Here is a 23,238-nt window from a genome sequence, read left to right on the forward strand (position 1 = left end):
TGCAGCGGCGCGTGGGCTCGAACCTGTGATCACTTCAAATGTAATCTCATTACTTATTAATAGCCCGTACTCGTTACATTGGATAGACACTAAAAATAGGTTTTCATTCCAACCAAGCAAGAACACACCTGACTCGACTTACTCAATCACCTGAACTGTCTTCACACAGTTGATTTGTTGGACCAGGTGTGTTTTTGATTGGTTGGAATGAAAACCTGCAGCCACACACACACACACACACACACACACACACACACACACACACACACACACACACACACACACACACACACACACACACACACACACACACACACACACACACACACACGGCCCTTTACTGGATCACTTTGACACCCTTGACCTGGACAAATGAGAACATTGGCAGGCTCACATTTGTTGTGACTGGATAAAAACAGTATTTCCATGCGCACTCAAGTCAACTTTTCTGCCATTGCTCATCCAAATGAGTGTTCATGTAGTGGTAGCTCAACACCAATCACTCACTAAGTGATAAAAGCATGCAATGTGTTGGTGAATATGTCTCAAACAAATCTGGATTCTGGGCCATCGCAAATTCGCCCCCTAGTGGCCGTGGCAGCCACTTGTTACGCAAAATGAACGAAAAAACTGCCCTACTATAAATATACCAACTGGTGACGTGTTGTTTGTTTATGGTTGGAAAGCCTGATTGGTCACCTTTACAACGAGGTACAGTTCGTAAGGATCGTGCATTCATGGAATGAGCGATGGGGCTAAACGTGCGGGTAGCGCCCCTCAAAGAAGTGCATCCCCTGTGGGGCGGATCAGCTCAAGACATCACAAGAATTGTTCATTTTGTGAGAGAAGACCAATATTTGGTAGATGTGTCGGTGAATATGTTTCAAAAACAAATCTGGATGTCGGGCCATCGCAAATTTGCCCCCTAGTGGCCGTAGCAGTCATTTTCTACGTTAAAGTTACGAAAAATATTTCAATGATTTCGTAAAATCAAGCGGCCGAAATGGGTTTTCTCAGGAGGGGGGCTGGAGTCTCCCTTAGAGAGGGGGGGGGGGGAGTTCAGCCATCCGTGAGGAACTTCTTATTAAAAGAGTGTTTTAAAGACTTAGCTACTGGCCCAGGTACCAGCTCCTCTCATAGTAAAGTCCAATCAAGTGGATTACCAAAGTCAATCCCAAAGGAAGGAGCCCATTGGTGCTTTGTTTACTGTTTAGGGACTCTTCTCATGCTGCTGCAGAGGTTTGGTGTTATTTTGAGCAGCATTAGTGGTTAAAAAAGACCTTTGAATGCCTTCACCCTAATCACTAATCACTGTTAGCCACGTCTGCCTGTTAGCGCCTCCCCCGAATCCCTCTGTAAATCGTTCAAACGCGGAAAAAATTGTCTCGACGGCTTATTTGATGAGCGTATTCGCTAAAAAAAAAACCCTGGGGTGATTTGGCGGCGTAATTCCACTTTAAGGGTTCCGGTGATGGATGTAACGAGGATAACCACCCGGGCCAACACACCTTTTTACTCCACTTTTAAATCGCTACACTTGACAAAGCTTCATTAAGTCTGGCTGGCATGAAACATAGTTTTAATGGGGGGGAAGTTTAAGGTCTGAGGATGCAATAATGCTGCTTAGCCCATCGATGGGAACCACTTCGACCACCTAATTAACGTAATTACCCTACACAAGGTGCAGCGTTAATTCCTTGCAGCACCGGCAAAAAGTGGAGAGACGGTGCGCACAATGTCTCCAATCCGTCTGTCTGCCTGTCTCCCTGTCTACCTGTCTGTCCGTCACACCGATCGGTGGCTCTGCGATCTGTCTGCAACCCCTGGGAGAGTTAAAAAAAAAAAAAAAACACCCAAAAAACGCGCTCCGCTCCTCTGCGTCCCCCCTCTCCCCTCGATGGCTCTGCGCTCTTTTCCCTCTCCTGCCGCATGTGTGTGTGTGAGCGCCGTGCGTGCGTGCCCCCCCCCCCCCCCTCCTCCCCACACACACCACCACCACCACCACCACCCGCCGCCACCCGCCGCGCGCACACGTGTAATAATGTATGTATGTGTATGCAATGAATTGGGTGCGTGCTCCGGCTGCTGGTTCACAGCTCATACAGTCACAATGAATGGCTGCCTGTAAACGCGGCGGAGGGACACACTAGACCCGCTTATTCTGCCTCTGCCGCCGCCGCCGCCGCCGCTGCCGCCGGCCCCTCCATTGAAAAAAGAAAACACTTTCCAGCGGAATATACAGCAGCCGAGGGGGTGAGTTTGAGCCACGTAGGGTCACCGAGGACGAGACAACCGACCGGCGAGACGGCTCGGTCAGTTTACCCGAGCCCCGAACTGTGGTCGTGCGTACGCGGGGAGGGCGCTTTCTTGATTTCGGATGGGTGCATTTGGATAGAGGGGTGGTGTGTACCGGTCCGCAGCGGTGTGTCGAAGTGGGTAAGCTATTGTTTGTTTTATTGTTTTTTTTTTATCAAGGGGATGAGGGTGGTAAAGTTGTGCACGCTACTATGGGGGATGGGCTCCGGGGGGGGACAGAGCAAACTTTAACCACTTCACCGGCTTCACTCATTCGTCGCCGCGGGCTGTCCCCCTCTCTCTCCCTCGGTGAGTGACTCGAGTCCTCCGCTTCTTTTTTTGCTTTCTCTCGCATTCCTGAAGTTTCTCACCCCCCCAGAAAAACTTTCAGGAGGGGATGTGTGTGTGTGTAGTTTTGTCCTTTGTATTTAAAAATCAATCCAAAAAAAAAGATCACGGTGTCCTGCTGTCGGTAAACGGGTTAAGATCATTTCACAGCCAAGCCCCGACTTTCCTCTCCTCTCCCCCCCTCTCTTCCCTCGCCATGCTCGGATCCATCCGTCTAGTCTCGCCCACAGTTGCAGCGCATTTGTGTCCCGGGATGACCTGTTGATGTCGGCTAAAGATGGAGTATGATCGCCCTCCGCTATCATAGAGCCCGCTCTCCTCTCCGGTAATAACATCATAATAATAATAATAAGAATCACACCGGAGCCTGTGGGTCCCATTTTGGAGGAGATTTAATAAATAATTTATTCGCTGTGATATATCATAAGCGACATTTTGGAAGAGGGGAGAGGAGGAGGAGGGGAGGGGGGGCAACAACGCGTGTCTGTCCCGTATCTGGTAGCTGCCATTCGGCCGGAGGAGGAGAAGGGGACTCGGTGTTGGACGGACATCACACCGCGGAGAGAGAGGGGGCGAGAGAAGCGTAAACTGCTGGATATTTGATCCCCCCCTCGACTGTTTTTCCGTGCTCCTCCGACGGTAAACGTGTGTGTGCATGCACGGTAAAGAAGAAGGAGAGCTCCTCTTTTTGTCCCTTGTTTTCCGCTGCCGCCCCCTCCCTCCTTCCCTCCTTCACTCACTCCCTCCCTCCGCACGCACGCACCGGCCCGGGCCAGCCGAGGACTCCCAAAAAAATCCTACCGGGCATCGAGGCTGGCACACGGCGGGGCACCGAGAGCTCTCTCCGCGGCGCCCGCTCTGACGTGCCCCTGCCCCTGCTGCCCCCCTCCCGGCTCGGCGGAGGGCTCCTTCTCCCTCCCCGAGGCGTCTACCGGCGACGCATCGGCTCTGGCGGTCTTTCATGTGAGATGAATTGATACATAATTGATACATTTGTTTGAAGTTTCTTGCTCCCGTCGTGCTCAAGGGAGGCTACACCTCTACACACACACACACACACACACACACACACACACACACACACAGAGAGAGAGCCACATTTCTGGTGCCTGTCTACCCACGAGTGTCGGTAAAATACAGCATTTTTCACCGGTAAATTCCTTTAAAGTCAAAGTTCACACAAGTCCGGGGCTTATTACACGTTATTTAAAGGCACGTGTAAGAGTTAAATGTTTAAGTGAAGTGTTTTACTCAGTGTTAGCCTTAGCTTTAGCCTTGCTACTTGCTAACAGGCCACCTCTAACCCCCCCCTAAAACCAGGAAATTGAACGTGATTAGGTTTTGATTTATGTCGGTGTCACTTGTTCGTGTCGGTGTCGACTCAAATAGTCGATTTGGTCGATTATATGCCAGCAGGCAGACTGCAGGGATCAGGTTTTTTAGGTGTGTTAGCTGCAGAGCATGTGGGTACAGTGTGCATGAGGAGAGTTTATGGCTGTGGAGGTGGGATTGAAAAGTTGTAAAAGCACAGAGAGAGAGAGAGAGAGAGAGAGAGAGAGAGAGAGAGAGAGAGAGAGAGAGAGAGAGAGAGAGAGAGAGAGAGAGAGAGAGAGAGAGAGAGAGAGAGAGAGAGAGAGAGAGAGAGAGAGAGAGAGAGAGAGACACACAGAGAGAGAGAGGGGGGGGGGATCAGCATTAAGCCATGGCATATTCTAATAGGGCACATGGGGACTGCGGGTCAAGGGTCAAGTGGTGTGAATTAACTCCCCCTTTATGTTTCCTGGAAGTCGTCCTGACCTCCCTGACCTGTGACGGGGAAAGGTGGCTGGGAGGATGTCCTTGGATGACATCTCAATGCTCCCGCGCAGTGTGTGTGTGTGTGTGTGTGTGTGTGTGTGTGTGTGTGTGTGTGTGTGTGTGTGTGTGTGTGTGTGTGTGTGTGTGTGTGTGTGTGTGTGTGTGTGTGTGTGTGTGTGTGTGTGTGTGTGTGTGTGTGTGTGTGTGTGTGTGGGGAAATCGAACCAGGCAGAAGAGAAAAGTTTGCTTCGGAAATACACTTTAAAAACAAAAAAAGAAACGTTTTTTATCACAAATAGACAATAGATAACTTTATTTATCCCATCGTAGCAGCGGTACAAAACAATCAGAAGTACAAAAAATAAGATAAAATATAAAATACAAAATATGAACAACCATAAAATAAAAGTACAGTATCGCAGATAAACACTATATTACAATATGCTATGTGGATTTTAATGTGCAAGAGAAAGAAAGGTACATTTCAGTGATAGGTCACTTTGAGTAGTGTGAGTTTATTCCCTGAGCGTTGTTGTGCAGCGTCGTAGAGTCTGAAGGCAGCAGGTAGGGATGACTTCCTGTGCCGTTCTTTAAGGCGGCGAGGTTGAAGGAGGTTGGATGAGTCTGATGCTGAAGCTGCTCTGAAGCTCGTCCAGGGTTTCGTGGAGGGGATGAGAGACATCGTCCGTGATCACCAGCAGTTTTGCGTCCTGTGCTCCACCACCTCCTCCAGGGTGACGAGCTTAGAGCCGACAACAGACCCGGCCTTCTTTATGAGTTTGTTCAGTGTGTTCGCGTCTTTTGCTTTGATGCCCGCGCCCCAGGACACCATAGAAGAAGAAGAAGATGGTGCTCGCGGCAGCAGACTGATAAAACATCTGAAGCATCCGGTTGCAGACGTTGAAGGACCTGAGCCTCTTCAGGACGTAAAGCCGGCTCAGGCCCTTCTTGTAGACCGCCTGTGTGTTTGTGGTCCACTCCAGTTTGTTGTCCGTAATGCTGGCGTCTGCTTAACTATATTGTTTCCTGTGCTGCTGCTTTTTGATAATCGATGGGCGAGGTTGGCTTAAAGCTAAAATGCTCTCTCTTAGCAACCTCCTGCTTATTGATCCTCATCGTTTCACATATTTACACTTGGAAGACAACCATGTGCACGTGCTACGGGTCGCTGAGACGCTCCGCTGGGACACTTTGTCGGATTCATTGATCACTCGAGGCCGTGAGAAGTGCAGATGTTCGGGAGCAGACACCTGAAATTATGCATTTTTAGCCTTTTTTATAGATTTCCTAGACGGCCCCCGGGTCAAAACCTGCTATTTTTAGAACACTTATTGTACTAAAAGCTGTTTTTTATAGAAAAATCTACATTACAAAAGCAACAAGATCAATATTGAATTAGGGGCGACGTATGTAAATTCTGGATAAAACCCAAAACGCATCACTCTGAGCCACTTCAACTCAATAACAGTTACATAACGCGTATTGATTTCTCCACGTCGACACTTAAACTCTCTCCCGCCGTGTCGAGGTGCAACGGCCCCGGGACGTAAAAGTCCAAAAACGTTTATTCATTCATTCATTCATCTTCAACCGATTGTCCCTGTCGGGGGGGAGGGGCTGGAGCCGATCCCAGCTGACATCGGGCGTGAGGCGGGGTCCACCCTGGACAGGACGCCAGTCTAACGCAGAAGTTGAAAAACGAAACTGTAATTGATGCACTCGGGCGCTAATAGTGTTCTGATGCGACGCCGTGTTGTTCAGATCCAATTGTACAAAGCGCTCCCGACCCATTAAGCGGCGGGCTGCACTCTTAATTGTTTCCGGTCCAGAATACGACGGCCCAATTAATTAAGCATCATAACATTGTAATGACACTTTGCACAGTAAGTACTCATACTAATAGTCGCATTTTTAAGTATCCTCTTGTACTTGGAAACACCCAGATACGCCGACTACTTTAACCACAACTGTGTAGGCGCTAGAATTTAAGAATAAATAACTATAAAAATGAAAACGCGTCCAATAAAATGGGTCTCTCCGGGATTGTAAATAGCCCTGCTTCACTCTTTCTCACAGCCCACTGCCCCATTTACTCCGCCTGTATCTATCAAAATTAACAAGTTGCCATTAACTAAGAAATTAATTATAATGAACTGCTGACGGCCCCTCTTATCCTCGGTGCTGTCCTTGTGTGGGCGTCGGGCTGGAGCTCAGCACCGCTTCAGCTCACCACCTGTATTTATCAACCAGGAAAGGACTGCTGAGCACGCACAGTGCAGCGCCCGGGCCTCACGTCACACCTGGAAGTTTTCCCACCACAACAGCTATCTTTTACTGTCGGCGGTGTCCCCGGAGGGGTTTGAATTAAAGGGAAAATCCACCTTCTGATGCTCCTATTCTCTTAGGGCGCACTCACACTGTCCTTCCGCACCGCGCCCCGGGTTTTAGGGTCCTTGTCCCCCCCCTCCAGGCCCGTTTGAACTCACACTACCTGGGTCTCGGCGAATGCTTCTTGCTGCCTATACGTCATCACGCCGTAACACGTCACACGCATTGATGACGTCATGGCGATGCGTGGCTTTGTTTACAAATCTTTCCGTAGACCTCGGAGTTTTTGTGCGTCTTGTCGACTGTTTTTGAATCTTTTCATCGACCAAATCTGCAGTAAACACTCCACCTCCGCATCACACCAACGTGAACCTTTCGCCGCCATTGTTTTAAATGTCCGCACATGGTCCCTCCTTCTATTTTCTATGTCCCAACAGGCGCACAGGAAATGATGTCAGAACCGCCGTAGGCCTCGTGCTCGTACACGTGCGCATGCTCGTGCTCGTTCATGTGCAAACGCGCTCTAAGAAATCCCACCTCTCTCAGACGGGCAGTTGACGGCCAGCTGACGGCAGTTATACGCGGGGCGGTTGCACTCACACTGGTCAAACGCACTAGGCTCTACCCCTAAAACCTGTTTTGGCCCGGTGCAGAAGGACAGTGTGAGTGCGCCCTTAAACTAAGTCCACGGTGTTGCTGTGAACGGGTAGTAATTGACTCGTTCTGTTCATCCTGCTATCCCAAGACCTGCCTTTGTCTCCCGAGTTTCCCAGCTGGACATTCAACAGCCACTAGAGCACTGTGTTTTTTACGGTGTGTATATACGGGGTCGTAAACTTTAGTTTTGCAACTAGAGACATAAAAGCTGTCTCCGCCTTCTACAAATCAACAAAGGTTCAAGGGACTGCTGCAGTGCTCTGTCTCTGGATGTGGAGAGACCCACATCTGTGTCTCTTCCCCCTCTGAACGTTGGTGTGAAATGGTGGCTCCAGAAACAGCCCTTAACGTTAGAATCCGTAAGATTTTCATCTAGTTAAATGTCTGTTAAGTTCCCCTCTATCAAAGAGTGAGTTAAAACAGTGGTGATTGATCATGTGACCCACTAATGAAAGCACTTGTTGCCTCTTTGCTGAGTATTCCAGTCTGTGTGTCTGTGGAGACGTTCCCTCTCTAAATTGAAACACGCCGCCATGTTAGGGCGCACTCACACTGTCCGTCCGTAACGTGCCCAAGAACGTTTCACGGCTAAAGTTTGGGAGAGGTGGGTTTTTGTAAAGCACGTTTGCACATGGGGTGGCTGTGGCTTGGTGGCAGAGTGGGTCGTCCTCTGATTGAGAGATTGGTGGTTCGATCCCCACCTCCCCCCGGTCCACATGTCGAAGTGTCCTTGAGCAAGACACTGAACCCCAAATAGCTCCCTGTGCTGCGCATGGGTGTGTGAATGTGGTGTGAATGGTTAGATTAGATGGTCTGTAGATGTCCACTGCCATCAGTGTGAATGTCTGTGTGAATGGGTGAATGTGACAAACACTGTGAAAGCGTCTTGAGTAGTCAGAAGACTAGAAAGGTGCTTTATAAGTACAAGTCCATTTACCATCCATTTACCACATACTTAGTCAAGTTGTATACATTAAACATAAGAAGAAAAGAAAATATACATTAGCCCTGCTCGTGGTTGTAGGTCATCAAGGGTTTTGTTTGTCCTGTGGCTGTTTTCAGTGAGGGTTTCACTCGTTACTGTTGTTGAATATAATGGTTTTATGTTGTTAGAACAGTTGTGTCATGTGAGCGGATGGTGTTTACATTTTGCAGCTGTGGGTTTAACCCTCCTGTTCAAACTAAAATACAACTCGGACCTGGTTGTTTGGTGCAGACTGTCCTAAGACCTTCCCCGAATGAGAGCGGCATAGCCGAAGATGGCTGCCCCCCGCAGTATGGCTTAGGGCGCCCTCACACCGTCCATCCGTACCGTGCCCAAACAGGTTTTACAGGTAAAGTCTAGTTCGTTTGACCAGTGTGAGTGCAACTGTACCACGCCTAAGAGCAGCACGCTTGCCGGCCACGGAGCGTTTGGGAGAGGTGGGCTTTTCTAAAGCACGTTTGTTTCCTACGGCGGTTCTGACGACATTTCCTGTGCGCCTGTTGGGACATAGAAAAAAGAAGGAGGGACCATGCGCGGGCATTTAAAACAATGGCGGCGAAAGCTTCGCGTTGGTGTGATGCGGAGGTGGAGTGTTTACTGCAGATTTGGTCGATGAAAAGATTCAAAAACAGTCGACAAGACGCACAAAAACTCAGAGGTCTACGGAAAGATTTGGAAACAAAGCCACGCATCGCCATGACGTCATCAATGCGTGTGACATGTTACGGCGTGATGACGTATAGGTAGCAAGAAGCATTCTCCGAGGCCCAGGTAGTGTGAGTACAAACGGGCCTGGAAGGGGGGACAAGGACCCCTAAAGAACGGGGCACGGGACGGACGGACAGTGTGAGTGCGCCCTCAGAGTGAGAAGTTCTTCAGGACCTCAGGGTGCCCGAGGGGATGCATTTCATGTACATAAGCCCTGATCAGGGACCAGTCTGCCTTTCTTCCTTTACTGAACACCTGAACACACAGATACAGTACTGGGCAACACAATATTCCCTTGTCAGCATGTTTGACCATAAACGGTCTAATAAACCATTTTGTTGTCTGCATAAGCGCTTTTACTATTTACTTCCCACCGTAACGACTTGTGAAATTCTTTGAGGTCGGAGCGTAAAGTTACGGTTGCATGTGGACTTGCCGTTGTCGTGCAGCCCGGTCCGGTCCGGTGCGATGCATGGATGGTTTTACACGTTTGTTATCAAACCTATAAATACTCCAGCGATCTAATGGTAAAGTGAAGGGGAACATGTATATTATTCTGCAAACCATTGCGAATAAAGGGTCATTTAATCTGCAGTTTATGTGAATGAATATAGATTTTTATGACCGTGGTGCATCGTGCAGAACTTACGAGTCGATCAATCACCCAATCACTGTCTTGATACGACGGGACTGTTTTGTTGTCTGCAGGTGGAATTGAATTAGCTGATCAACGGATAGTTAATCGGCAAAACAAAAATGTTCTGAATTATTTAAAGTCATTTATTGAATAGAAACGACAAACATTTGGAGGCTCCAGCTGTTCCATTAGGATGATTTGCAGTGTTGTCCTACTTCATATCATTACACATTGAATCCCTTTGGGGGATTTTAATGGTTGTTCCGGAAAAAATAAGCACTCGGCAGCGGACACCTCGGGCTTTTGGCATTGGGCATTATTGAGTATGCAATCGGGCTCAGATTAATGGATGTATTAATTGATAATGAAAGTCATCAGTAGCAGCCGGAGTGCAGCGGCGTGCCGTATATATACAGTGGCTGATGACGGGTTTCTTTTTTCTGTAGGAGCTCGAAGGCTGAATAAATCTTTCTTGAACGTGAACTCTTAAATCTGTGGGCAGGAGTGAAGCTTTTTTACTGAGAAATTGTTTGACAGCTGTTGGTGTATATACATATGCATGTATTGTATAAGAAACCCCCTTAGCATAACAATGAGTTTAATAACAATGAACCACACAGTTCTGGACATTCTCCAGACTTAAAGACGTCCGGGAGCAATACGTTTAAGGTATCAACTGTAATAAGCCAGTACTAGTAATTAAGGATTACACTTTAAGGGCCTCTCACACTGTCCTTCCGCACCGCACCCCGGGCTTTAGGGTACTTGCCCCCCCCCCCCTCCCTCTCCCCTCGCGCCCCAGGCCCGTTTGTACTCACACTACCTGGGCCTCGCGTGAATTCTTCTTGCTGTCCATACGTCATCACGCCGTAACACGTGACACGCATTGATGACGTCATCATGATGCGTGGCTTTGTTTACAAATCTTTCCGTAGACCTCAGAGTTTTTGTGCGTCTTGTCGACTGTTTTTGAATCTTTTCATCGACCAAATCTGCAGTAAACACTCCACCTCCGCATCACACCAACGTGAACCTTTCACCGCCATTGTTGTTGTTGTTAAATGTCCGCGCATCGTCCCTCCTTCTGTTTTCTATGTCCCAACAGGCGCACATAAATGACCCGAGAACCGTCGTAGGCCTCGTGCTTGCGTTCGTACCCGTGCGCACGCTCATGCTCGTTCATGTGCAAACGCGCTCTACAAAAGCCCACCTTTCCCAGACGGGCCGTGGACAGACAGCCGGCCGCAGTTATGCGCGGAGCAGTTGCACTCACACTGGTCAAACGCACTAGGCTTGACCCGAAAAACCTGTTTTGGCCCGGTGCGGAAGGACAGTGTGAGTGCGCCCTAAGTAGCATTGAGACTTCTCCAGTAAACAATGCCTGCATTGGATCTTTGTTAAAGATCTAGAAACAAATGACTATTTGTACGCTACATGTAAAGTACTCTATTGGTAAGTCAGCCTGTGAATGTTCTCATGTGTCCAGGTCGTCGTTATCCCCAAAGCAATTTCAGTCAAAAGCAACTGGACTTGGTTGTTTGTCTAGGAAGACGTTTCACCTCTCATCCAAGAGGCTTCATCAGTTCTTGTCGCATCATCTGACCAGGCTGGGACTGGACCAGGACCAGGACCAGGACCAGGCTGGGACTGGTCCAACTAACTGGAGTGATACCAGCTCTGTTTTATTGTCTAGTATCTTAAGAGAAGTTACAGTATTTCCAGGATGCCTTAAAATGCTCACTGGGGTTCAAACGCTGGTGATCAGACACAGCGGCGTTTTGTAGAGTTTGAGTTCTCCGGCAGCCTCTTTGGCAGGCTACCAAGGAACACTGGGAACGTTTGATGTGTAAAGCCTGTCCAGCTTACTTTGAGCGTTGGATCAAAGTTATAAAAATGATGAAATACCGGTTGACCTGTCCTCTCCGTGACCTTTTGGTCTTTGCCTGCTGTTGTCAGCAACACTTCTGAGGAGCAGTGGAGCGGGTGCTGCTGCTGCTTAGGTTTCTAGGTCTCATCTGTGAGTCTTGTCTTCCAGGAGGAACGAGGCTAACCAAAGTCATATTGTTTCCCATTAGTGGTTTGTTTTGGGTTGCGGCCAGGGCTGGAGCTCAGCATCGTCTATTAAGAACCAGGCCCTGACCGAATACGTTTCCTCTAAGCTCGTACGCCATCAATCACGTGGAGGTCAGATAAACAAATAATATTAAAGGTTGACTATGGAGAATGAGCCGAACGCCTCCATCTAGTACAAGGATGGGCGATTGTGGTCCTGGAGAGCCACTGTCCTGCGTGTTTTAGGTTTCTCTCTGCTCCAACACACCTGAGTCTAATGATGTGCTCGTTATCAAGCAGCTGATGCTCGTCACAGTGTGATCATTGTTAGACTCAGGTGTGTTAGGGCAGGGAGACACCTAAAACACGCAGGACAGTGGCCCTCCAGGACCAGATCTGCCCACCCCTGATCTAGTGTCTCAAGATAAAGGGTGTTGCGCTTTATCTCCAACTTCAAAAGACAACTAAAAAGATCACCACCTATCAAGCCATATCTAATATAGACCTGTTTCCTCATGGACAACTGGGATGTATGCGTATGATTGTATGTGCATGTCATGTATTAATTATGTATGTTCTGGCGCTTTTGCGTGCATTTACTCATTATTTTTGCTTAGAGGTGGTAACTGTATATGTTTGACTGTACCACTACCTTTTCATGAACCACGGCGTCCTCGCCCTATAAGCTTTTCTAGCTTCCTTTGAGAGACCCGTTCAGTCTACCCAATTAACATTGTAATACAAACTGTATTATATTATGTGTGAAGTGGTATTTGTGAATAAATGCAAATGAACGAAACAGATCGGAATCGCAACAAAAAATTATTCCATTCGTTCGGGTTTCCAGGTTCGTTGCCGAGTGCGTCAGGCGAGAAGACACACTCGGCGACCTGAGTCTGAGTCTGTTTGAGCCTGTTTGAACCCGTCCTCTTTGGCAAATCGCACCAAGTATTGCAGAGGAGTTTGACCGACAATTAGCGTTAGCCGTTACAGCTAAGTAAACATGAAAGTTAGCTTACCGATCAAGGAGAAACGTAGCCATGTGGGCGTGTGTTTTAATGCCGTTGAACTCCTTTCTCTCAGTCCATGTAGTGAATGCTCGGCCTATAATGACTCTGGTTGTTGCCCGTCTCCGGTCACAAACTCAGCTGCTGGAACAAATAAGCAGCTGCAGGATCGGCAAACTCCATTTCACCCAGTGCCAGCTGCAGTAGCTGCACCCAACAACAGACAACCCTGGCAGCCAGCAACGCCCAACGCTATTGGCTGCTACCATGGAAACAGAACAGGACAGAAAGTCATTAACAAACTCGTCAAAAATGTTTTAAATATAAATTCAGACTTAATTCAATTTTATACCCCTCAAAAATGCCCTGTGGGTGTATTCATTCATTCATTCATCTTCAACCGCTTGTCCCTGTCGGGGTCGCGGGGAGCTGGAGCCGATCCCAGCTGACATCGGGCGTGAGGCGGGGTCCACCCTGGACAGGACGCCAGTCTATCACAGGGCACATAGAGACGAACAGAGACAGACAACCATTCACACCTACGGGTGATTTAGAGTCATCAATGAACCGAACACCTGCACGTCTTTGGACTGTGGGAGGAAACCGGAGAACCCGGAGAAAACCCACACAGACACGGGGACAACATGCAAACTCCACACAGAAGGGCCCCAGCCGGGATTCGAACGAGGAACCCTCTCGCTCTGAGGCGACAGTGCTAATCACCAACCCACCGTGTCGCCCCCTGTGGGTGTATTTATTTATTTATTTTTAAATATAGCTTTTAATAAGGATTCTACATATTTAACCTTTAAGGATAAATAAATAAAAAGTCCTGAATAAGAAAATAATTCAGAGATAGATTCTTTGTTTATTTCCAGTTGGTTCGACAGTCGACACTCTTTGATCAGAGGCGTCTTTGTCGGATGGTGCAGAAGACGAGTGGAGTAGATGAGTTATGTAAGAGGCCGTTTTGACTGAGCAATGAGGAAATAACAAAGTAGGCCAAAAACCACCTCACACTGTATGAACTGTGAATTAGACGTTCTGAAACAGGGTTTAAAAAAAGAGGAAAAGACGGCTTATGTAACTGTCGCTGGTGGCCCCAAATTCTCTTTCATTTCATTTGTTTACCAAATACTTAATTCATTAATCATCACACACTTAACGTGCCCCGCTTCTTTATTTCAAGTCCTCCTTATCTTCCAGTCCTTCTTTACTCTTAGTCTCGTCTCATTACTCCTTTATTTACCGTTTCCTCATCACTGATCTGAGGTCTCTGCGTTAACCCATTCCTCACCTTTCCTTCAATCATCTATAGGGGCGCACTCACACTGCCCGTCCCCACCGTGCCCCGTGCTTTAGGGTCCTTGTCCCCCCCCTCCAGGCCCGTTTGTACTCACACTACCTGGGCCTCGGCGAATGCTTCTTGCTGCCTATACGTCATCACGCCGTAACACGTCACACGCATTGATGACGTCATCGCGATGCGTGGCTTTGTTTACAAATCTTTCCATAGACCTCAGAGTTTTTGTGCGTCTTGTCGACCAAATCGACCAAATCTGCAGTAAACACTCCACCTCCGCATCACACCAACGTGAACCTTTCGCCGCCATTGTTTTAAATGTCCGCGCATGGTCCCTCCTTCTTTTTTCTACGTCCCAACAGGCGCACAGGAAATTACGTCAGAACCGCCGTAGGCCTTGTGCTCGTACACGTGCGCACGCTCGTGCTCGTACATGTGCAAATGTGCTTTACAAAAGCCCACCTCTCCCAAACGGTCCGTGGCCGGCAAGCGTGCCGCAGTTAGGCGCGGTACGGTTGCATTCACACTGGTCAAACGAACTAGGCTTTAGCCGTGAAATGCGCTCGGGCGCGGTACGGATGGACAGTGTGAGCGCGCCCCAAGTCCCCATCATCCCTTCATGATACCCCCCCCCCCTTCTCTCTATGGTTCTGTCCTGCATCCCGTCCGTCCCCCGTCTTTATCACCTCTCTGTATTCTAACGTCTGCCTCTGTGTTCCCTGCAGACCCTGTGGTGCTGGGCAGAGCGTTATGGCTCAGACGCTGCAGATGGCGATCCCTAACTTTGGCAACAACATCCTGGAGTGTCTGAACGAACAGCGGCTGCAGGGCCTCTACTGTGATGTGTCCGTGGTCGTCAAGGGACACGCCTTCAAGGTACCATTGTTTTTCTGTTTTTTTCACTGTTACCTATTCAAGGAAATGCAACATAAAGCCACATTTCTATTGAAACAACACATGGGAGCTGCCTAAAGAGCTACCAACTCAGTAATTTAGCATTATCTAAACAACTTTAGCATTATTATAAAAATGTTTAAATCTAAACTTGTAGCTTGAGAAGCAGAATCAGCTTTAAACGTAACTTTATTCATATCAGGTTTTTAAAAACAAGTCAAAAGGCCAACGCTACAGGATGCCAAGTCAACTTTAAGTCGTCACCCTTCTGTAGAACGCTGTCACGAAACCTATTTTTGGTTGTTTATAGCACAGTGACATCTTATTGAATGTGTTGAAGATGTGCAGTAATCAGTTAACTGTATACGCTGTACGCGCTGCATGTACATTTGTGATTTACCACAGCGCTAAGATTGAAAAGTCAACCTGAAATGCTCGAAATTTGACTTTGGAAAAGATGCAGGAACCCTGTTTAATGTTCTCTCGCAGGTCATTTCTGTGTTAAAACAACGTGCTCGGGCAGGGGTCGGGTATCCTTTTGTTTTCAACTGTTCACTGGCCCTGGAGGACGTTTGTGAGGGCCGCAGAAAGGCATAATTAGCTCCACGGTGAAGATATTGACACGATTTTGATCCAATTCAAAGGGTGAGACAGGAGGGAAGTACGACCGGGGTCAGAACTCTGCCAGAGTCCTGCTTTAAATAATATGTGATGGATTTTTCTGAGCTCCCTCCTCCGGTCACCTCTCTCTCTCCTCTAGGGGAATAAATCTCGGGCTCTGCCGTCGTTCGATACAACTTCAATTTGTGAGGCTGCCATTGGAGATCTGGCCGTATCTCAGAACGTACTGTAAAGGGGAATTATTTCTCTCAGTTAGATTCAGTCGATATAATCGACACTAATTCTTTTCCCGTGCCGTTTCAAAAATAGATTGAGATAGGGGGAGCGTGGTGGGTATGAAGCCGGTCTTCCACTAAGTCCATGTTGTGTGGTGCTTCTACCTCCTGATACATGACCGCACACGCAACTGAAACCCACTGAACCAGTGCAAATATAAAGACATGTACATATTATCTGCTGGAAACAAACTTGTGTTTCTGATGTTTTTCTGCAAAAAAAAGTACGACTTCCACATTCAAATCATCGAGGCATCTGCTTCTACCTCATTAAAAATCCAGAATCTATGAATATGCTAATTTTGTTCAAGTTCTCTTGCTCGACAGCACGCTTCCTACTTCACTGTAAAGTCCATTCTAAGGGCGCACTCACGCTGTTCGCCCGTCCCGCGCCCCGTGCTTTAGGGTCCTTGTCCCCCCCTCCAGGCCCGTTTGTACTCACACTACCTGGGCCTCGGAGAATGCTTCTTGCTGCCTATACGTCATCACGCCGTAACACGTCACACGCATTGATGACGTCATGGCGATGCGTGGCTTTGTTTCCAGATCTTTCCGTAGACCTCGGAGTTTTTGTGCGTCTTGTCGACTGTTTTTGAATCTTTTCATCAACCAAATCTGCAGTAAACACTCCACCTCCGCATCACACCAACGTGAACCTTTCGCCGCCATTGTTTTAAATGTCCGCGCATGGTCCCTCCTTCTTTTTTTCTACGTCCCAACAGGCGCACAGGAAATGACCTCAGAACCGCCGTAGGCCTCGTGCTCGTACACGTGCGCCTAGGCACGGTACGGTTGCACTCACACTGGTCAAACGAACAAAACTTTAGCCGTGGAAAGTGCTCGGGCACGGTACAGATGGACAGTGTGTGTGCGCCCTCAGATCCCAGAGAAACAGATAATAAATGCAAAAGGATCAGGGTTAGCCCTCCAGACATCCTTCTGCACCATGAGGCGCAAACATCCAACTGGAGGAACAAGCAGAAGACTTTTAATCGACCCAAATCAGCTGTGTTTTATGATATTCACCACATATTTCCACACCCCTATGACTTACCTGTCCCTCGCCGTGTACCCCTCAGGCTCACCGCGCCGTGCTGGCAGCCAGCAGCTCCTACTTCCGGGACCTGTTCAACGCCGGGGGGAAGAGCTCGGTGGTGGAGCTGCCCCCGGCCGTGCAGCCACAGAGCTTCCAGCAGATCCTGGCCTTCTGCTACACGGGGCGCCTCAGCATGAACGTGGGGGACCAGTTCCTGCTCATGTACACCGCCGGCTTCCTCCAGATCCAACAGATCATGGAGAAAGGCACCGAGTTCTTCCTCAAGGTAACCTGCTAACGAAGATACAGAATCCTTTGACTGATCTTTTAATTATGCTCTAAATGAACCCGGCATGAATCATTTCTATTTGATGTGCTGCCACCGCGGCACCCGTTGTGCGTGATATCAGGCACGGCGTGGTGTTTCACAGGAGCGTCCGTGTTTGTGGACATGTTCTTGTGACTTTAGAATAATTTAAACACCGACACTACAGGTCTCCTATATAGTAGCGAGAGATCTGATTAGGTTTGGAGCGCTTTGCTGCATACATCTACATATTAACGAGGAAAAACTGATTTCCTTCAAATGCCCCTGAACACCTCCAGAAACAGAGTTAACGTGATACCGGCTCTGTTTTATTGTGAAGTACGTTAAGAGAAATGACTTTGAGTATTTTTCAGGGTGCCTTAAGTCGCTCGCTGGGGTTCAAACGCCGGGGATCAGACGTTTGAGTTCTCCAGCAGCCGCTTTGGCAGGCAAGGAACACCGGGAACGTTTGATGTTTAAAGTCTCTAGTACCAAAGCATACTTGGGGGGCCTTTCTGTGTGGAGTTTGCATGTTGTCCCCGTGTCTGCGTGGGTTTTCTCCGGGTTCTCCGGTTTCCTCCCACAGTCCAAAGACGTGCAGGTGTTGGGTTCATTGATGACTCTAAATCACCCGTAGGTGTGAATGGTTGTCTGTCTCTGTTCGTCTCTATGTGTCCTGTGATAGACTGGCGTCCTGTCCAGGGGGTACCGCCCGATGTCAGCTGGGATCGCCTCCAGCCCCCTCGCGACCCCGACAGGGACAAGCGGTTGAAGATGAATGAATGAATAAATTCTAATGTCAGCATGACAAAAACTTTATGACCTTTTTTGACACTGTATCTGAGGAAAATAAACAACTAACTATTTGTGTAATTATCGATTATTCTGGCTTTTCTTTGTAAGAATATTGTTGTTTTCTCCAACCGGTGCAGACAGATGTGCGTCCTCCACAGAGCTGGGTCTGTCTGACGTTCCTGTCTGTTATAGTGAAGGTTTTCGTTGCCACCGTACTCTACGGGGGAATTGTTGGGTCTCTGTAAATCATAAATAAGTCCTAGAGTTCGGTCTTTACCTACTCTGTAAAGTGTCCTGAGATAACGTTTGTTAGGGTTTGGCACTGTGAATAAAATTGAAGCCGATCCCAGCTTACTATGGGCGTGAGGCGGGGTACACCCTGGACAGGACGCCAGTCTATCACAGGACACATAGAGACGAACAGAGACAGACAACCATTCACACCTACGGGTGCTTTAGAGTCATCAATGAACCGAACACCTGCACGTCTTTGGACTGTGGGAGGAAACCGGAGAACCCGGAGAAAACCCACGCAGACACGGGGACAACATGCAAACTCCACACAGAAGGGCCCCAGCCGGGATTCAAACCAGGAACCCTCTTGCTGTGAGGGGACAGTGCTAACCACCAAGACCAGAAATTTAAAATGTGTTTCTAAATGTGAACATGTTCTGGTTTCTTTAGCTCTCGGTGGTGGTAAACCGAATATCTTTGGGAAACACTGGTGGACGTTTTTCTCCATTTTGTGACATTTTGTAGACAAAACAACTAATCAACAAATCTAGAGAAAAGTTGACGGACTAATCAGCAGTGAAAACAATCATTAGCTGCAGTCTATATTGTGTATATTTTCAAAAGAATCAATATCAGTGATATTAAACTTTCACGCTCACCACACCCCCAGGTCTCCTCTCCAAGCTGTGACTCCCAGGGCCTCCACGCCGAGGAGACCCCGCCCTCCGAGCCCCAGAGCCCCGTCACTCAAACGATGGGAGGCGGCGGGGTCGGCGTGGTCGCCCCGGCCTCGGGGAGGCCCGCCTCCTGCCTGACGCCCCTGCCCCTGGTGTCCAAGGTGAAGACGGAACAGATGGCCTCCACACCTCAGTCCACCCCACAGCCGCAGCAGGTAGGCTGTCTGATGAAGTCATCCACAGCGTGTAGACATTTGCTGTTTGTGAATTATGCGGGGTAGTCCCAAAATCATCCCTCTTCGTCCGCAAGATTGAAAAACGGGACATTGTGAGTAGGTGTCTCTGAGTTTAAGGTTTCAAAAGGCTTTGATAGACTTTCAAGAGGAGTTACTTTTCGTAACTGTAGCTGAAAAGCATTTGGGCATCTGGTAAGGATGAACCCTGGGCGCCTCCCTAGGGAGGTGTTCAAGGCACGTCCAGCTGGGAGGAGGCCTCGGGGAAGACCCAGGACCAGGTGGAGAGATTAGATCTCCACACTGGCCTGGGAACACCTCATACAACTGTACAACTGCCAGCGTTGATAAAAGGAATCGATAAACTCTGAGGCATACGATTCCGGTTCTTGAGTCCCATTCCTACTCTTCGTTGGTGCTATCGGCTGTTTATGTTTGTTGATGGTTTGTGGTTAATTCTTCCTTTTTGTTTGGTGAAGATGAATATCCAGTGTTTCTCTCTTCAGCAGGAGGGCTCTCCCTACTCGGTGGTCTGCACCCCCGTGGCCAAGCGGCTGTGGGAGGGGGGCAACCGTGACAGCGGAGGGGGGTCCGGAGGAGGCGCGGGTGGCGGGATGAGGAAGGCTGCGCGCTACTCTTCCTCCTCCTCTTCGTCCAACTCCTCCAACAACAACGCTTCAACCCAGGACGCCTCCGGGCGCGTAAACGCAGCCAACGCCATGGCGGGCGTCGGCGTCGTCGCCACTTCAATGGGCGGAGCCGGACTCAACAGTCACCACAACAACAATAACAACACCAACGGCGGGACCCCCGAAGGCACCAGCCCGGGCACACTGAGCATGTACACCAGCGACTCGCCCATCAGTTACCACGACGACGAGGAGGAGGACGACGTGGCGGACGAGAGCGCCGAGGAGCAGTACAGACAGATCTGCAACATGTACACCATGTACAGCATGCTGAACGCCGGAGCCGCAGGTGAGTTCTGACAGCAGCGGGCGAACGCGTCACGCGGAGAGTTTCATTTCGAGGTTCCTGCGTTTTCGTGTTCATGTAAAGTTTTTGCGCTCTGATCCCAAACTCTCGCCGTAGAGCGTTCAGAAGCGCCGCTCCCGTAAGGCTTGTTTATCCGACCTTCTCAGGAGCGGAGGAAACGTTCAAAACACCGAACCCACGGAAAGTTTGTGGGTCCTGCCTCAAGCTCATGAACTGTTTATAGTTTTTCATTCATTCATCTTCAACCGCTTATCCCGGAGTCGGGGTCGCGGGGGTGCTGGAGCCGATCCCAGCTGTCATCGGGCGTGAGGCGGGGTCCACCCTGGACAGGACGCCAGTCTATCACAGGACACATAGAGATGAACAGAGACAGACAACCATTCATCAACCATTGTTTATAGTTTATTTAATCCAAAAAGACGATCAGACGGTTGTTTGGTGACAGTCACACAAACTGAAGTTTACTCCAAACACATGAGAAATGTGCATAAGAGCAGCTGAACAGAGATTTCCTTAAAGTAGTTCTGCACCACAACATTTTACCTGTGGATGTGTTTAAGTCTAAACTCCAGGGTTGATTTAAACATATGGCCGAACCTGTTCCTCCGTTCTAGTCTCCGGTGACCTAGTACCGAATCATCCGAGGGTTCGATCACCAACTGGATTTATATTCTGACTAAAGTAAGAATAACAACACTTTTAAGAAGTGCGCTAAACGGTTTTAACGCATGAATGGAGGCAGAGAAGCACACGGTGCCTTTCAACATAAGCCCCTTTCACACGGTGCTGCGAACCAGAAGTGATCCAGACGTTACCCCGGCCGGGACACGGTCGAGACCGGACATCCAATGGGAGTTTTGCGCTCCCAGCTCCCTAACGCAAAAAGACCGTTTCATCTGCGAGTAAACCCGTGTGTAAGTACGACCGCTCGTTCCCCGCTGTATTCAAGGAGAGCCAACGAGCGTGTGGATGACGTCGACGCCAGAAGAAGAAGAAGAAGAAGAAGGAAAAGAGAGAAGAAGAAGAAGAAGAAGAAGAAGAAGAAGAAGAAGAAGAAGAAGAAGAAGAAGAAGAAGAAGAAGAAGAAGAAGAAGAAGAAGAAGAAGAAGAAGAAGAAGAAGAAGAAGAAGAAGAAGAAGAAGAAGAAGAAGAAGAAGAAGAAGAAGAAGAAGAAGAAGAAGAAGAATAGGAAGAAGAAGAAGAAGAAGGGTTATTTACTCAAAGACGGCAACAACTAATGTCAAACTGGAGAGATGAGGAGATTCAGGAAGTTCTGTTGGGAAGGACCGACACCAGAGTAATCAGACAAGCAGACCCCGTTGTTTACGACCAAATTACCTCCGTCGGCGCTCCGTCGGTGCTCCGTCGGTGCTCCGTCGGTGCTCCGTCGGTGCTCCGTGGGTGCGGTGTAACCCGTGTCATGTCCTGCCTCCTGCGTTCTATTGAATGTTCATAACGTTAACAAGGCGTGGCGATGGAGGGTAAAGTGATCAGTGGTTAGTTTCGTCTGTACGCTAACGGATGTTGGTTAGCAATTTTCTGATAAGCATGTGTTATCATAATAATGATTTAAGAGCTGAACTGCACCATGTGTGCGTTTCAATGTTTTTTATGTAAGTATCGGCCCCATGGTTTAATCAACTGTTCACTAGCTATGATGGTGTTTGGAGAACTAGCGGTCTGAAAGCCTCTATTCATGAATCAACTATTGATACATGTCAAATATCAAATGACACCCAGCTCTAACTGTAAGTAACAGTCCGTGATCCTCCCCTCTTCAGTGGTAGGCGAGCGGGTGGAGGCTCTCCCAGACTTGGCCCCGGACTCAGGCGGCGGGCGGGGGGGCAGGGGCGGGCGCTCCCGGCAGGACCTGGCGTCGCTGCCCGCCGAGCTCATCAGCCAGATCGGCAACCGCTGCCACCCGAAGATGTACGAGGAGGGCGACCCGGCCGAGAAGCTGGAGCTGGTGAGCGGCACCTCCGTGTTCATCTCCCGCGCCCAGCTCATGAACTGCCACGTCAGCGCCGGCACGCGCCACAAAGTGCTGCTCAGACGCCTGCTGCCGCGTTCTTCGACAGGTCAGTGTCCGACGCGTTCGGCTCATCGATAGAAATTGGGTGTTTCGTTTCAGTGTGCACCAGCGTAGGTCTTTAGAAGATCGTCTTATACGTACCTTTTACATCTGTGGTTTTCTTCTTGCTCAGGAGCACTCTGGCCAACAGCTGTGGAACCGGCATCCGCTCTTCAACCAACGACCCCAGCCGCAAACCCCTGGACAACAGAGTGCTGCACGCTGTCAAATGTGAGTCATACAGAGAGACAGATTTGGATGAATGAGTTTTTCTTTTCTGCAAAGTTGAAATTTACATTTTAAGACTCCTCGCCGTCCATTCTCTTTCTCCTTCGGCCTTGTGTTTACTTCCTTCATCCTCCTCTTCCTCTTCCTCTTCCTCCCTCCAGTCTACTGCCAGAACTTTGCGCCGAGCTTCAAGGAGAGCGAGATGAACGCCATCGCGGCCGACATGTGCACCAACGCCCGCCGCGTCGTACGCAAGAGCTGGATCCCCAAGCTCAAGCTGCTGATGGCCGACAGCGACGCCTACTCCGCCTTCCTGGCCGACAGCGTGAAGATGGAGGCCGACGCACTCGGGGCGGAGCAAGGCTTCGACCCCGCCTCCCTGGAAGCGGTGGCGGCGGCGGCGGCTGCTGCGGCGGCCGCCAACCACAACGAGGCGGGAGGCGGAGCCACGCAAGCAGACGCCCTCCAGGGGGCGGGAGGAGACGGCAGCACTTTGTTTTGAGTGAGTGAACGGACAGATAGACGAGCGGACAGATGAACAGATTGATGGAGGGAGGGATGGCGTTTCTCTAGGGGGGAGGGGTGGGGGTGGGGACGGATGGGGCGATGAGTAGAGAACGGCGGCCGCTGTGGTCGAGTCGTCACTCCTCCCCTTGGACGCCATGTGTTTGGGGATCTGTTTGTTCTTTTTTTTACACCTCTTCCAGTCAGTTCGTTCTGCTTTCCCTCCTTTTTCGTCGGTCCACACTTCCGT

At 49.2% G+C, this 23,238-nt stretch overlaps 1 protein-coding gene across 1 annotated transcript; it reads left to right on the plus strand.

Moving 5' to 3' along the window:
• Positions 1–2,142: 2,142 nt before the first annotated feature.
• nacc1b (nucleus accumbens associated 1, BEN and BTB (POZ) domain containing b) lies at positions 2,143–22,986 on the plus strand (the record flags this gene model as incomplete). Its single annotated transcript, XM_083931755.1, is given in 9 exon segments — positions 2,143–2,253; positions 14,843–14,993; positions 16,987–17,229; positions 18,950–19,171; positions 19,699–20,167; positions 21,967–22,242; positions 22,245–22,263; positions 22,390–22,487; positions 22,646–22,986. Coding segments are annotated over 8 exon segments (1,794 nt in total). The 5' UTR covers positions 2,143–2,253; positions 14,843–14,867.
• Positions 22,987–23,238: the final 252 nt, after the last annotated feature.

The sequence above is a fragment of the Echiichthys vipera genome (assembly GCF_963691815.1).
Source record: "Echiichthys vipera genome assembly, chromosome: 2".
NCBI lineage: Eukaryota > Metazoa > Chordata > Actinopteri > Perciformes > Trachinidae > Echiichthys > Echiichthys vipera.